The sequence below is a fragment of the Dermacentor variabilis genome, chromosome 11, assembly GCF_050947875.1.
Source record: "Dermacentor variabilis isolate Ectoservices chromosome 11, ASM5094787v1, whole genome shotgun sequence".
Classification (NCBI taxonomy): domain Eukaryota; kingdom Metazoa; phylum Arthropoda; class Arachnida; order Ixodida; family Ixodidae; genus Dermacentor; species Dermacentor variabilis.
Window position 1 is genome coordinate 95,742,639 of NC_134578.1, and position 13,484 is coordinate 95,756,122.

The following is a 13,484-nucleotide window of genomic DNA, read 5'->3' on the forward strand; positions in this document are numbered from 1 at the left end:
TGGTTGCCAAGTAAAACGAATTCTCATATTATACATATTAATAAAAGTACTATCTATCTATCTATCTATCTATCTATCTATTTAGATAGGAGCACCCGAGCTAAAGCTTCCTCTTAAGGACAGTAAAAGACATGCATTCATTTTTTCAAACTTGCCGATTTCTTGGACATTTTCGTGGCCCCTAGGGAGTCCGAAAAATCGGGCATTGACTGTAAATCTGACCAAGAGGATGCTTCAAATGGTCCGTAGGGTGAACGCGCAGTGGAAGGAGGACGGGAACAGAAAAGACTTATGCATTGAGGAATGAAAGGGAAAGGAAGCATGCCACTGCTTTTTTAAAGGAAAAAACAGTGTTGGCTGATACCGAGATGTGCGTGGTCCTAATCTGAGCCAAAATAAACTCTTTAAAGCAGTGAAGTGCAACAACATTGTGCGCAGGCTGATAGTATGTCAGGACAGTTGAAGTTGACTTAAGAGAGAACTTCACTTGTCACAAAGTTCGGGGCTCATACAATGAGCTTGCTATCACTTCATAGAAATAGTTAATATTTGAAAATATTTGGTTCAGTATACGTCTTTCTTTTATTGGTATTTGAGAATGTTTGACTTGATTTGCAATAGATTTTACCTCTTTTTCTCGAAGGTATTTTATTTGCTGTGCATTTTACGAACCCCTCCCTTCTGATTTTTTTTTTTTGCCCTTTGCTATTCAAGTGTATTAAGTTTATTTCTTAACATGCTTGCATCGGATGTCATGGTGTCCATCTTGACATAAAACGAAGTTCTCTTTCACTCAGAGAATCGTGCAAAGACTCAGGGAATTTGCAAATGTCAACTTAGTAGACACCCTGGTAACACCTCTTGCACAGTATGTTTTACTGGGCTTGCAAGGTATCATGAATTAGAATGTTGCCTGAAGCATGGTGGTATTTCCTTTACACACAGCAGTTTTTGTGCATAGTACTAGCTTAAGTAACGTCACAAAAGATATGCAATCATTTTTTAGAGCATTTAAAAGCTCTCCGAGTGTAAAAATGCCTACAATAACCTTTTTTTCTTCAAATGTAGCAGTGAGTTGCTTAATTCTTTCTATAACGTCATCGTGTTAGCCATACAAAAAATCAGACGTTCATACATTCCATAGTTCTGACTGGTCTGCCTGTGCAGTAATAGAACGTTCAGTTTTGCAATGGCGTTCCTTGTTTGTAGCATGTTTGGTTCATCACTCGAGAACAACATCACCAGGCCCAATGAGCGGGGAGAGTACGAGGTGGCTGAAGGCTTGTCTGCAACCGTCTTCAGAGCCATACTGGTAAGCACGATGTTGCTGTGTTTATTTGTTCATTGTACTAGGTGACCATAAAGATTTAAGTAATCTCATTGTTTTTTAGCAGAGGGAATATGCATATAGTGTATGTGGTGGTGGTGCTCTTTAGTATATGTTGCCCTTTCGCAAACATGTATCGGTCATGTGCACCTAAAAACAATGACAGGGTGTCCTTATTTTCATGCTGTTGCAGTTTTTTTTTTTTTTGTGTACCATCTTGCCCAAGCTGTAGCTGTTTTGGAACAAATATTTTGTTGTTGTTTTTCGGCAGAAACTTGCTGCTGTTGAGCTCGTTTCTTAGCGGTACCTTCATCATTGAGTAAAACTTTTGCAGTGTTTGCAGAGGTTCTGCTATTAAATTGTAAGCTCCAGTTCGTGCTAAAATTGAAGGAAATTGTCCTGGGCAGATGAAGCTAAGTTTATATGATACGCTAACGATTTGTGTTCAGGCTGTGGGCACAAAAATAGTCACATAAGGGCATTAGTATTGAGATGTTTTGGATACCTGTGTTTTGAAAGAGATTTAAAGCCTAGGACTAGCAAGGCTAAAAAGTACATGGTAAAATGAACTTATTTGATCAGGTAACTACTGGTCGCGGTGGCACCTCACACCTTTCTTTTTTTCTTCTCTCGAAGGACTACTACAAGACCGGCGTCATTTACTGCCCTCCAAGTGTTACGGTGCCTGAACTGCGAGAAGCGTGCGACTATCTTCTCATCCCGTTTGATGCCCAAACTGTCAAGTGCCACAACCTCAGTATGTAACTGGTACTCTGCCTGTCAGTATAGCCTACCTGTTTATACATTAATAATAGCACATCGTTTCATATTACGCATTGTCAGCTGGCAGATAGCTAACCTTAACACAGAAAAGTGTCCCACAGTAGTATCCTTGTATTCCATTTGTTGCTCTTGAAATTTCTTGATAACGGTGGAGTAACAGGTACACTACATGTAAGCATACAGAAATCGGTCCTGTAGCACAAGGCTGATGTGGGGCCTCTTATAGATTACATGAAGGACATAATGCAGAAGCAATTGCTGATTATGGAATTCACAGTGAAATCATTAATGCAAATAAGTGTTCTTTTTCTACAGTCCAATACAGTTATTCATTAAACATATACACAAAGGAAATACAAAATAAAACGAACAGCAAAATCTGAAAGAAGCACACTGTAAAGGCAATTGGAATAGTGCAAAGCAAGATACAGTCTACGCTGGTTACAACGGACCCACATACAATGCATTTTCAGATATAACGGACCATATTTCAGCCTTATAGTTTGTTCTACCTATTTTATTAATGCAACGAAGTTCACATTTAGCAGACCGCGCTGCAATGGGCTATTGGATACAGTGGATGAAATTAGCAGCAATTTTTGTCACAATTGGTCGCATAAGACGGTCTTTTGCCTCCGACACGGGCTGGCGTTGACTTGCAAGGGTCTGCCGACGATCACAGCTCAATATCTTGCGCACGAGGAAGGAAGGAAAGCGGTGCGGAAGCATGCCGCCTTTTGTGTGCGAGGGGCGGGGAGGGGGGGTGGAGCTACTCCACTGGCGGTTGTTAACTGAGCGGGCGCCGTATCTTAAAAGCAATCTGCGATGAGGACAGAGTGCACCCAGTTCCAGCAGCTTCGTATGTGCTGCGCGTTCGACGTTCAGTTCGCGTTGAAACGAGAGAACGCACGAAGGTCAGTTCGCTCGCTGCCGCTGCCGCGCTTGCGTAATTTGCTATCGCAATCGATGCTTTGCCTTTCGGGTGAAACTGAGACTTTTTGTTTGTTCTTTGGGCGTCACTCATTCTTTGCATTAAAGTTGTTAGACATCGCGACGAAAGTTTCGGAAGTGAGGCATTTTGGATATTACAGGACTTCGAATAAAATGGACTTTCTTTGGCGGATTATCGGGGACCGTTGTAACAAGAGTCGACTGTGTTCCTTTAAAAAAATACAAATAGAACATTAAATTTGAGAATAATAAAGTATAGCAGCAAAATAGCATAATGGTTACATGATAGGACAGCTGGTAAAAAGTACAGGATTGTTGACATTCTGAAGAAACATTTATCATATAAAATGCCTAGAAAATGTTTCACAAAAGTGAATGCTTGTATAGGATTGCAAAGATGGAGCACTCATAACAGTAGGTGGCAGGTGATTCGAACATTTCGTCACAGGTGGTTCGATAGGAAAACGTTATTGGCAGAAATTATTTCTTTTATCATTTAGTGCCCACCAACTTGCCTTAGCAAGAATTTGTTTGTCCACATGCGGCAAATATTTCATTGTAACTTGCAGTTGCTTTAAGTTGGTTTGATGAGCATGTTTAACCTTACCTAATAGTCCCCCGACAGTGACACAAATTGTTGTGTGTGTTGTAAGTGCAAGATTTGTTGCTTTGTTTATGTCGCGTCTCAGCAGCTGCTTCTCTCATCTCACTAGGAGGCCTTCTTCATGAGCTCTCCAATGAGGGAGCTCGCCAGCAGTTTGAGAAGTTCCTTGAAGATCTGATTGTCTGCAGAATGGTCAATGCTGCTCAGGTCAGTAGTTTGACCTTCTTGCTCTTGCTGTGCTGGTTTCCTCTGGACAAGTCAGCGAAGTTGCGCTGGGTTCTGTTTAAGTTTTCAGAAAAGCTAAATGTTCCAGAAAATGTGCATGGTCCTTTCTAGTGTGGCACCAACTTATGTCTAATTTTCTTGTTCCTTCATTTGCCTGAAAGTGAGTGATTACTGAGAGGGATATATGCAACCAGGCTGTCATGCAGTTTACCTTTGTGCCAGTCCTGTAGTAATCATAAATATGAGAGGTACATTAGCAATTATATTCTGTCATTCCTGATTTTCTGTAATATCCACCTTTGGTTTGCTCTTATTTCATCAGTGATAGAAAAAAAAAAAGATCTGTGATTGAGTATGCATTCTGACCTTATTGTGTTGTGAAGATGCGTTTTTCAGCATATGTACATATCGCGTCTGTTCTTTTTCTTTTTGCCAATATATAGAGAGGTGACCGAGAGTGTCACATAGTGGTTCTCTTGGATGATGACACAGTTGACTGGGATGAAGAGTACCCACCACAGACTGGTGAAGAACACTCGCAAAGTGAGTACATTCAAGAAATATTTGGTTCCACTTGTAATCCAACTTAATTTGCTGTATTTGCAAGGATGTAACATAGTTTTGGTTCTTTTTAAGCTACCTGATTGTAATGCATTTCCAAGAAAACAGATTCGACAATAGCATGCATGTTACAGCCGGATATGAAACGGGAACAATGTTTGCAGCATTGGTAACAGCATGCGATCAGAGGTAGTGGCATTGTCATCACCACATGGCAAAGTGCATGTTGGCAACAACAATGTGGTCCTTTTGTTACTAATTACTAAAGTAATTTTACACGCTAAGTTAGTACCAGTGAGGCACTTTTCATTTTTGTATTCTGTGTACGTGCGCTCATAGCAGGATTGACAGTGACTAGCCAAGGTGTGGACTCGTCTACAAATATCAAACAAAATTGGCCTCATAATGGACACATCATCTATAGACAGTGTTAAAGAATTATCTCACAGTGGCAGCAATGAACGTTGTGTGTGAATAAATTTCCATTCAGTGAAAGTAAATTCTTGGTTTTTGTGTTTTTTTAACTGTGAAACTCAAGGCATGCTACTTGTTTTAAAATTTGGCACATGTTAGATTTTAATGCGTACTATTTTGCAACTTTGAACCTGTAAAAAGAGGGTCTGCGTCATATTCAGGGGCACGCTTGAGTAGGGGAAATATGGTATCCTAATAAAGAAGTCTGAAGGAAAAGCCAAAATCAGTGTGAAAAATAATGGTTGTGTAGAGGCTGTTGGCATAAAATGGTTAAGTTAACGAAATAAACTGTTTGCTTTCAATTATTTCATTAACTAGCTAAATATGTAGGTGCAACTGCATTTGAACGATTTGTTATGTGATGCGTTTTCATTTCATTGCTTTACAACTATGATGTTTACTTTAGTGTTGCACTGATACCCTGTGTACCATTGACTACTGTAACATACCAAGAGAGGCCCACATCTAAAAAGTAGACCATGCTTATTTCTGGCGAGGATTTCCTGGTGTTAGCAAGGTGTAATATTTTTTAAAGGCAGGCTGGTTTTGGGCTTCCCTGGGAGCAATAGTTCTTGACAAACTGGAGGATGTACAAGCACCACAATTGATTGACTCTAGCTACAGCTTAAACTTATGCACCCTATGTGTCGCCCAACTTGGTGAAACCAATTAGGAAAATTGGATTAACTGGAAGACTGGCCATCAAAAGAAGTTTCACTCCTGTAGTACTGTGTTTTTGAAATAGTTAAGAAGGATTTCTTGAAACTATTGTCATTTGCAGGCTGAATCAGCCTGCCTCTTATTGTAACCAGTCTTTGTTATGGGCGGTTTGGCTCTGGAATTGGTAGCAGTATAAGGAGGTGCTCCTAGAATGACTTGCAACTTATGTGTGTGCTTGCTGTATGACAACTTGCTGTAGCATCTGAACTAGGGCTTCTTGGTACAGCTTTGTTTTCCTGTTATATGCATGCACTGGAAATTTGATTCCACGTGTGCCCTCGTTTCTTTTCAGTCGTCCATAGCACAGCCATGTACCGTTTCTTCAAGTACATAGAGAATCGGGACGTTGCCAAGCAGGTGCTCAAGGAGCGTGGCCTTAAAAAAATTCGGCTTGGCATTGAAGGTGGGTCGTGGCGAAGAAATTTACTGCTCATTTGATGCAGCTCATAGGTTTCCCACATTTGTAGGTGTGTGCTGTCACGAGTGGGCTGTGTGTGTTGTGTTGTGTACACTTTATTACTGTTTAGTTAAAATGCGAAGCAAGAAAGAACAATGGCAGTCAAAAGCTAGATGGGTGAAATTGCCGTGCATGGTTTGAAAGTATGCTTGGCAGAAGGATGCAAGCTGCTGTTTCAAAATGCTCATACATTTCACTTCTGTTCGGGAGGAGATGCGTGTGCAGTAAAGTAAGACCATAATTTCCTTGCCACTTCTTTTTCCTGTGGTCGTTGTTGGTTGTTCCAGCCAGTTCACCACATAATTAGATAAATGCTGGACAAATATGGGGCTAGGATAAGTGTTGCTTCTTCAGACACCTAAATAAAAAAGGATGCATGTGGTACGAAAAGGTTCCAGATCATTAATTTTGTAAACAAGGATCCACTGATGGAATACCTTCTTATTTATTTAAAAGTGAAACATCATTTTTCAGTTACTTTCGGCATTAAATAGTATTTCAGGTCAACAGCCGTGACACCGTTTGCTTAGTTAGCCTTGCATTCAATGCAGATCAGCTATGAATGGCCATTACATGTTCATGTTCATTCTGAGGATGACGCCGTGAAAATGTGGAAACTACATCGCTGATGAATTGCATGGCATTAAGTATTGTAACACCTACGAGGATCACAGAAACACTGCCTATTTGGATACTGCTCCTTCCTTACTTGCTATACACAGCTAGAAAAACAGCTCTAACGAGATACAAGAGCTAAACAGCTAAATTTTATTTAATTGACAGACTTACAAGAAACAAAAATGATCCTTGTCATATGGCAGTTTTATACAGAATATTTTTCTTTTTCCGCTCGCAGATAGAGAATTTTATTTGCACAATATCATTGTTAGCTACTCTGTTGTCTTAAAATAACTGCATTTATGGAAGGCACTTGTAGTTGCTTGGATGTCGATGCCTACTATGACTGTGTCTTCATCACACAAAAAAATTCCTATATTGCATTGATATCTGGGAGTAAATATAAAGCAACAGTGCTCCTGATGTCTGCTTTTCTACAGCTTACTTCACAGTTACTTGTCACTTTTGATGCTTGGGGCAGTTAAATCGAAATTCACCAACTTCAAAAGAAATAACAAAAATTTTCATTTCCCAAAAAGAAACAGCACAATCCTTGGCTTGGCTATGGCAGAGATCGTGTCTATGCAGTATTACTGTTGTGGTCATCAAATCAGTAGATGAATATTCAGCTCTACAGCGCAAAATACTGTGTTGGATATGCAACGTCTTTGATGTTTTACTGATACCCCTCGATCCTGCACCATTGCAGCATCTTTGAAACATATGCTAGACGTCCCAGTGAGAGATGTGAAGAAAGAACCAGTTCACACTCTAGTTGAGATAAGAAAAGTATCTTCACACAGAGGATGAGATACTTAGTGTAAAACAGGCAGATACGAAGAGAAAGTAAATGCGGTCAATGGTGGCAGAATGTTGGATTTAGTGATCAGGTTGGAAAATTGGTAGCGTTGGTGCAGTTTACATAAAATAACAGGAGCTGGATAAACTCCCGACAGGCTCATCTGGACAAGCTGCAGTAGTAATAAAGGTGGCCACAATGCATCTGCGTGCAGGCTACCCAACCCACAAGGAGAAAGTCAAGCGTCGGCCGGGCGGGCGGGCCGAGGTGATCTACAACTACGTGCAGCGTCCCTTCCTGCGCATGTCCTGGGAGAAGGAAGAGGCCAAGAGCCGGCACGTTGACTTCCAGTGTGTCAAGAGCAAGTCCGTCACGAATCTTGCCTCCGCCACCGACGGGTCTCCTCCGGTTGCCAACTCTGCGGCGATACACCAGGCAGCAATTGCAGCTGGAGTGGTTGGCGGCGGTGCGGTCGGTGGCCTAGCTGCAAATGCGCCCGTCGTCGTTCACGTGCTTCAACAGGAGCTCGGCGCTGTCGGAGGAGCCGAGGAGCCGCTCGCTCAGCCGCAGGAAGAAGTGGTGCTGCTGCCCAAGGAGTCTTATCCAACGGTGCTCTTCCCACCAGACGACCTGCCATAGTGCCGCTACGCGCCCGTTTCCCCCCCGCCGGGAAGAACATTGCATTTGTGGAGCAGTGTTGCACCTCGGGTTTTTCAGTGCCAGGACACGGTTTTCGTGCACGCATGAAACAGCATAAATGCAGATGCCTAACCATCTGGTGGACTCGGCAAGGCACTGCGCTGCAGCACTTTGTCTGATTCGTCTATTTTTTATCGCCAGATGGGATACGAGTGCTGAGCCAGAATGTTCAATGCTGTTAGCTGCTGCTTCTGTTTCGTTTTCTTGTCTCGGGCAACTCGCACAGTTGAGTGTTGCAGTCAGGAAGGCCTTATGTAAACATGAAAAAGCCATGTAGTATATCTCGTGCCGAAGCTTTACGCAAGCATAATATTGCGGTACGGATCATCTGATGACCGAGGGCTCATTGCCTGGCTGTTTGAGTTAAAAGGTCTTTGGTTGAGCGCTCTCAGAAGTGGCTGGCATGTAAAAGCTTACTTCTGTGCTTTTTTCATGGTATCTTGTATTACCAGCCCAAAGTTGTGCAAGCAGCAGTGTGGAAGCAGCTATGCAAGATGTGGAACATCTTGCATAGCTGCGGCAGCCACCTTTTGCATTGGCTTCCTTTGTTCCAAGTTGCCACGATTTAACCCTGAACTTTTGGACACAAGGTGAAATGCAAGTTGCATAAGCAATTCTTCGAAGCTTCAGTTGTCCTTTTTTTGCATGCATGCATCTTTTCTTGAAGCGTGGCGCGACCTCGGTAAGGTGCAATGTCTCGAAGAAGTGACAGCTCTGGCTATGGACTGACTTCTGCAGGGAATTTCAGGTCGGCTAAACTGTCCGACCCAAGCTCCAGTTTTTCACTCCAAAATTTTTTTACTTGAGCAGCGGCGCTTTGCCTCTTAAAGTGCTTTGCATGGTTACTACGCACTGTTGGCATATTTTCCTCATTCCTGGCAACAACCGAGAAGAAAGCAGCACATTGTACAGCAGTGCCTCTGAGCGGACTTAAAACTCATGTGTTCATCCCAATGTGCCTCTCTGTTCATTGTAACACAAAGATTGAACCCCAAGGGTGATGCGTGGTGTAGTTACTTTGTGCACTTGAAAACTTGTCAACAGAAAGAGGGGAGAGTTCTTTTCCGTCCCAAGCACGGGCACATACTTTTGCCAGCCTATAAGTTTGTATTTAATAGAACAGTTGGGGTGCGCCCTGTGTTGGAACATTACGCAGAAATTTTTCTTTCAGGTCCTGGTGTACGCGCTAACACCAATTCATAACACTTTTTATGAGCATTCAGGTTAATCCTGCGAGATTTATTTTCACACTTGGACGTTTTGCTAAATCGATACGACATGGCCTACCAACTGGCCTGCTGCGGCCAACAAAAAGCAGTTTTAATATTATTCTTACAGCCACAGAAAAAGGGAAAAGACAAATATAAGTAGTTTCTCAGCAGAGCATAATGCCAACTTGAAAATAATGTTAGCTCCTGAAAAAATATGACTGGTTTTGAAACATTCTTTTTCCTTGTGTGTAGCTTTTCAATGCATGCCATGTTTGATTATTTGCATTAACTACACTGAAATCCTGCATTATCTAGTTCTTTCTAGATGTTTCTGTTTTGGCACAGTGGTAAGTTTCCTTAATTGTACGGTCATACTAAAGTAAGGAAAGTTTTTCTGTGGCATTTGCCAAATAGCATTTTACTGTTGTTTAATGTTAGTCAAACCTCGTTTCAGTGAAGTTAACATCTTGCGCAAGAATACCTTCGTTATATTGAGTTTATACTGTGTAATAAACTGGCACTGTCATAATTTTACATGCTACATAGGAGAAAATGAACCCTGAACATGTACTTGATGCTGTGTGTGCTAGATGTCCTTTTTCACAGCTTCACTGTGGTTCGAGGTATGCTTCTGCACTCCAGGATATGCACAGAGATGACGAGGAACTTTACCTGTTCCCTTGTTTTAGGTAACGGGGTTGTTTCTCGCCTGTTCATATGTAGCTGCTGTTGCGAGATGGTTCAGGCTGTTGGAGCTGCTAGTGTGCTGTGAGGAATGTTGCGGCTGTTTTCTGGCGTAGAAACTTGCAGTCAATCTATTATGCAGGCTTGGGCAAAACCTGCTTTTGAGGAGCAAAATTTGATCTCGTGTAGCTTGATATTGCTAGTGTCATGAAGGTCATGTCCAGTAGAAACTTTGCCTAAGCTCATCAACAAGCACTTTTAAGTATTTGCAACATTCTTCCAAGCGTGGTTTGTTCATGCATCAATTTAATGCGCATGCATTAAATTAATGCATGTGCAGTGTATCAGTCGAAATTTGTATAGAAAGTATGAGGGATATGATTGTGAAGCACCGAAAGTGTTCCTGTGTGTAATGGAATAAGTCCCACATTACCATTTGCAATTCGTGTCCTTAACCCTGGATTACTTCTCCAAACTTCAAGCTTTCGTAGAAATGTATTTTTTGCAAATAGTGCTTTCTGAAAAACATTGTAATATGATGTAGAAAACTATGTGCAAACGGGGTGCACTGGTACGAAATGTAGGGCACTTGAGCTGTTTTCTTGGCAGCATTGCAGCAGCCGCTAAGCCTCTACATTTACATTTCATTTGCTTTCATCTTTGCCCCTTTAAGCTTTACTGTAAGAGTTAAAACTAAGCTAAATTTTTTCCATTGAGTGAGGGGAGTGGTGTGTCAGTGACCTGCGTGAAGATTTCTGAAGTGTTTGTGAATTACAATTGGTTTACTTTCAGCTGATTCGTCATACACCTTTGATGACATTGCAGATGTTGCTCTTGAATTTCCAAGAGCCAATCAGCATGAGTGCTTTGAATCGTGGCAGCAATAGCATAATCGTTTTCCTCCCGTAGTCGTGTCAGTGCATAGCATGTCAATCTGTTGGTAAACCTAATCTTCGAAATAAAAAGCAGTTATTCTATTACCTAGGCCTAATGGGGTTTTGTGGAATTTTAGCTGAAAGTTTCTTCTGCAGTAATCGGCCTTGCTGGCTTACAAGCCTTACCAGCTTCAAATGCGAGATACCATTGCACTTCAATTGTAGTGCTTACAAGTTGAAGTAGGCTTAGCTAAGCCTAACCATTCAGCCTCCCCGATTTTTTTTTACTTGCAAGTTATTGTAGTCCAGCATAAAGCTCCAGCAAATAGGACCTGAAACTGGATTTCAAAATATATAATTTGGTCACTCCATTGTGCTTACAGACAGAATTATACTCTACAACCTAGTTTACAGAATGGCCAGTCTAGCTGGAAGTGAAGTAAACTGACTGTTTCTGCAAACATCGTCTCTTTCTTTAGTATTAAAAATGCTATCCTATGTAACTATGTATTTTCAAACAAATTTTACATTTTCGTAAAGACCTTTTGTGGGGTATTTTGCAAATGTCAGGACAGCAAGAAATGAAAAAAAAGGCATTAGTAATATTACGTTGTAGCCACGCCTTCGCTGACTGAACTCTATTGGGCATTGCAAATGCTTGGCACCCTTTAGACAATGTCAATTTTTTCATGCCTTTTGCTTTTTTTGTCATAGACAGAGAGACTACATGTGACATGCATTGGAGTGTCAATTGTTCGTTTTTAATAACTAAGCAATGTTACTTGCACACTACGGTATTAAGTTGTCTGGAAATTTTAGTATTTCAGATAGTTCGTCTCAGACAGCTAGTTACCTGTCTCTGCTTCCTGCGTTTCATATTCATTTGTTCTTTTTTGTTTCTACTTGGTAGATATATTTTCTCTGTGCCATGGTTGTATGAACAAAGGATTAATAACTTAAGACTTAGCTAAAGTCTACATACCTCTGTTTTCTTTTTCTTTGTTAAAACCACCTATTCACGAGAAAGACTAAGCTTTGCATGTAGAAACAACTAAAGACTAGGGTCTTACCAACACTTAATAGTACAACCAATGATTTGACATTGAATTATTTGTCACATGGCTTGAATGTTTTCTACACTAACTGAATACTTTAGTGTTCTTCACAGATCATGCTGCAACAAGATGTATCAAATGCTGCTGCTGAAACTTTAAACAGATCCTCAGGTAGATTAATTTGTGATGCCTAGTTACAACATATGCCAAGAGAGAATGACCACAAGTTGAGATGCGCGAAACATTGCATGGTCCTGATTGGCCGAGCATCGTTTCACGTGCAGGAGGTAACAGGGCTCACAGCTGTTAGCCTTGAAGCCTGATTCCTCAGTGGGTAGGAATATTTCCTTTAAACACTGCAGTATATGACTCCAGCACTGCTGGTGTCTACATTGCACACTACCGGAAGTAGGGCTTTCTTTTTCTTTTTTTTTATGCATAGGATGTTCTATAACACCTGAGAACACTGTTGCGCCTGATCTGGTTAGGTGGTTTGGAAGGGATGTAGATGCATTTTCTAGAAGCTGCACGCTGTTTGGAGTTAAAGAAAAGCCTGTATTTGTTACTGGGGGTCACACCTGAGCTTCAGAATGCTAAGAATATGTGTAGGTTCCTTGCGCAAATTTGTACGCGGCCAATGAAGCCTTTACAGTTTTTTCGAAAAGGGAAATATTTTGTGTGCTTCATGCATCGTAATGTCTAACGAGTACAAGTGTGTGCAACAGCCTATGTAGCACCAGTAATAAGGGGTGTGAGGAGTGTTTGATATGAATTTTGTAGTCTGCTCCAAACAGCTGCACCATTCAGCCACTGTGCCCAGCAGCTCGCAACATCCCGCAGTTTGTGCTGTTTAACCTCGCCTGGAGTCGAAGGCGGTGCCCTGGGAGAGAGTGTTATGCTGTGCGCGTGTGTGTGAAAACAAAGAAGAAAAATGTATATAAAAATGTAGTTTGGCTTACTGTGCACTGAGGCTAACACATTGCACCCATCTGTCTTTTTCTTTGGCAAGGTTGCGGCCCTGCCTTTTGTGTCGGTAATGTTCACAGTGTGTATTCTTGCGTGCAAATAATGTTGCATTTTATACAGTGTTGAAAATAACACGGACTGTGTCATCATGAGTGTTACTTGTGTGTGAAAGTGTTTCATGCGTGACTTGCTTCCTTTTGTACAGAAACGAACGGTTTTACTAATATATATCTACACATACGTCAAGGCATGTCTCTGTCTTCACTTGCCATCGCACGGAGAAATGTTCAATCCAGTATTGACAAACATGTCATTGTCCCCTTTACTTACAAATGCACCTCGATTCGGTGGTGCCACAGATTGAAATATTTGTTGCACTGAAATAGGAAAGCTTTACCAAAACCTTTCCCATTCCGTGCTCCACTCACGATCGCCTGCTGTGCCACTTGAAAGCAACAGCTAAGTATTGCATACG

At 41.5% G+C, this 13,484-nt stretch overlaps 1 protein-coding gene across 3 annotated transcripts in view; it reads left to right on the top strand.

The window, feature by feature from the left end:
* The window catches only part of mri (BTB/POZ domain-containing protein mrityu), a 214,235-nt gene extending 200,980 nt beyond the window's left edge, over positions 1-13,255 (top strand). For all 3 annotated transcript variants that reach the window (XM_075674588.1, XM_075674590.1, XM_075674589.1), the window contains 6 exons: positions 1,210-1,312; positions 1,964-2,084; positions 3,775-3,872; positions 4,334-4,433; positions 5,938-6,048; positions 7,734-13,255. In XM_075674588.1, the coding sequence (XP_075530703.1) occupies positions 1,210-1,312; positions 1,964-2,084; positions 3,775-3,872; positions 4,334-4,433; positions 5,938-6,048; positions 7,734-8,158 (958 nt within the window). In that variant the 3' untranslated portion in view covers positions 8,159-13,255. The remainder of the gene's footprint in view (positions 1-1,209; positions 1,313-1,963; positions 2,085-3,774; positions 3,873-4,333; positions 4,434-5,937; positions 6,049-7,733) is intronic.
* The last annotated feature ends 229 nt before the right edge of the window (positions 13,256-13,484 follow it).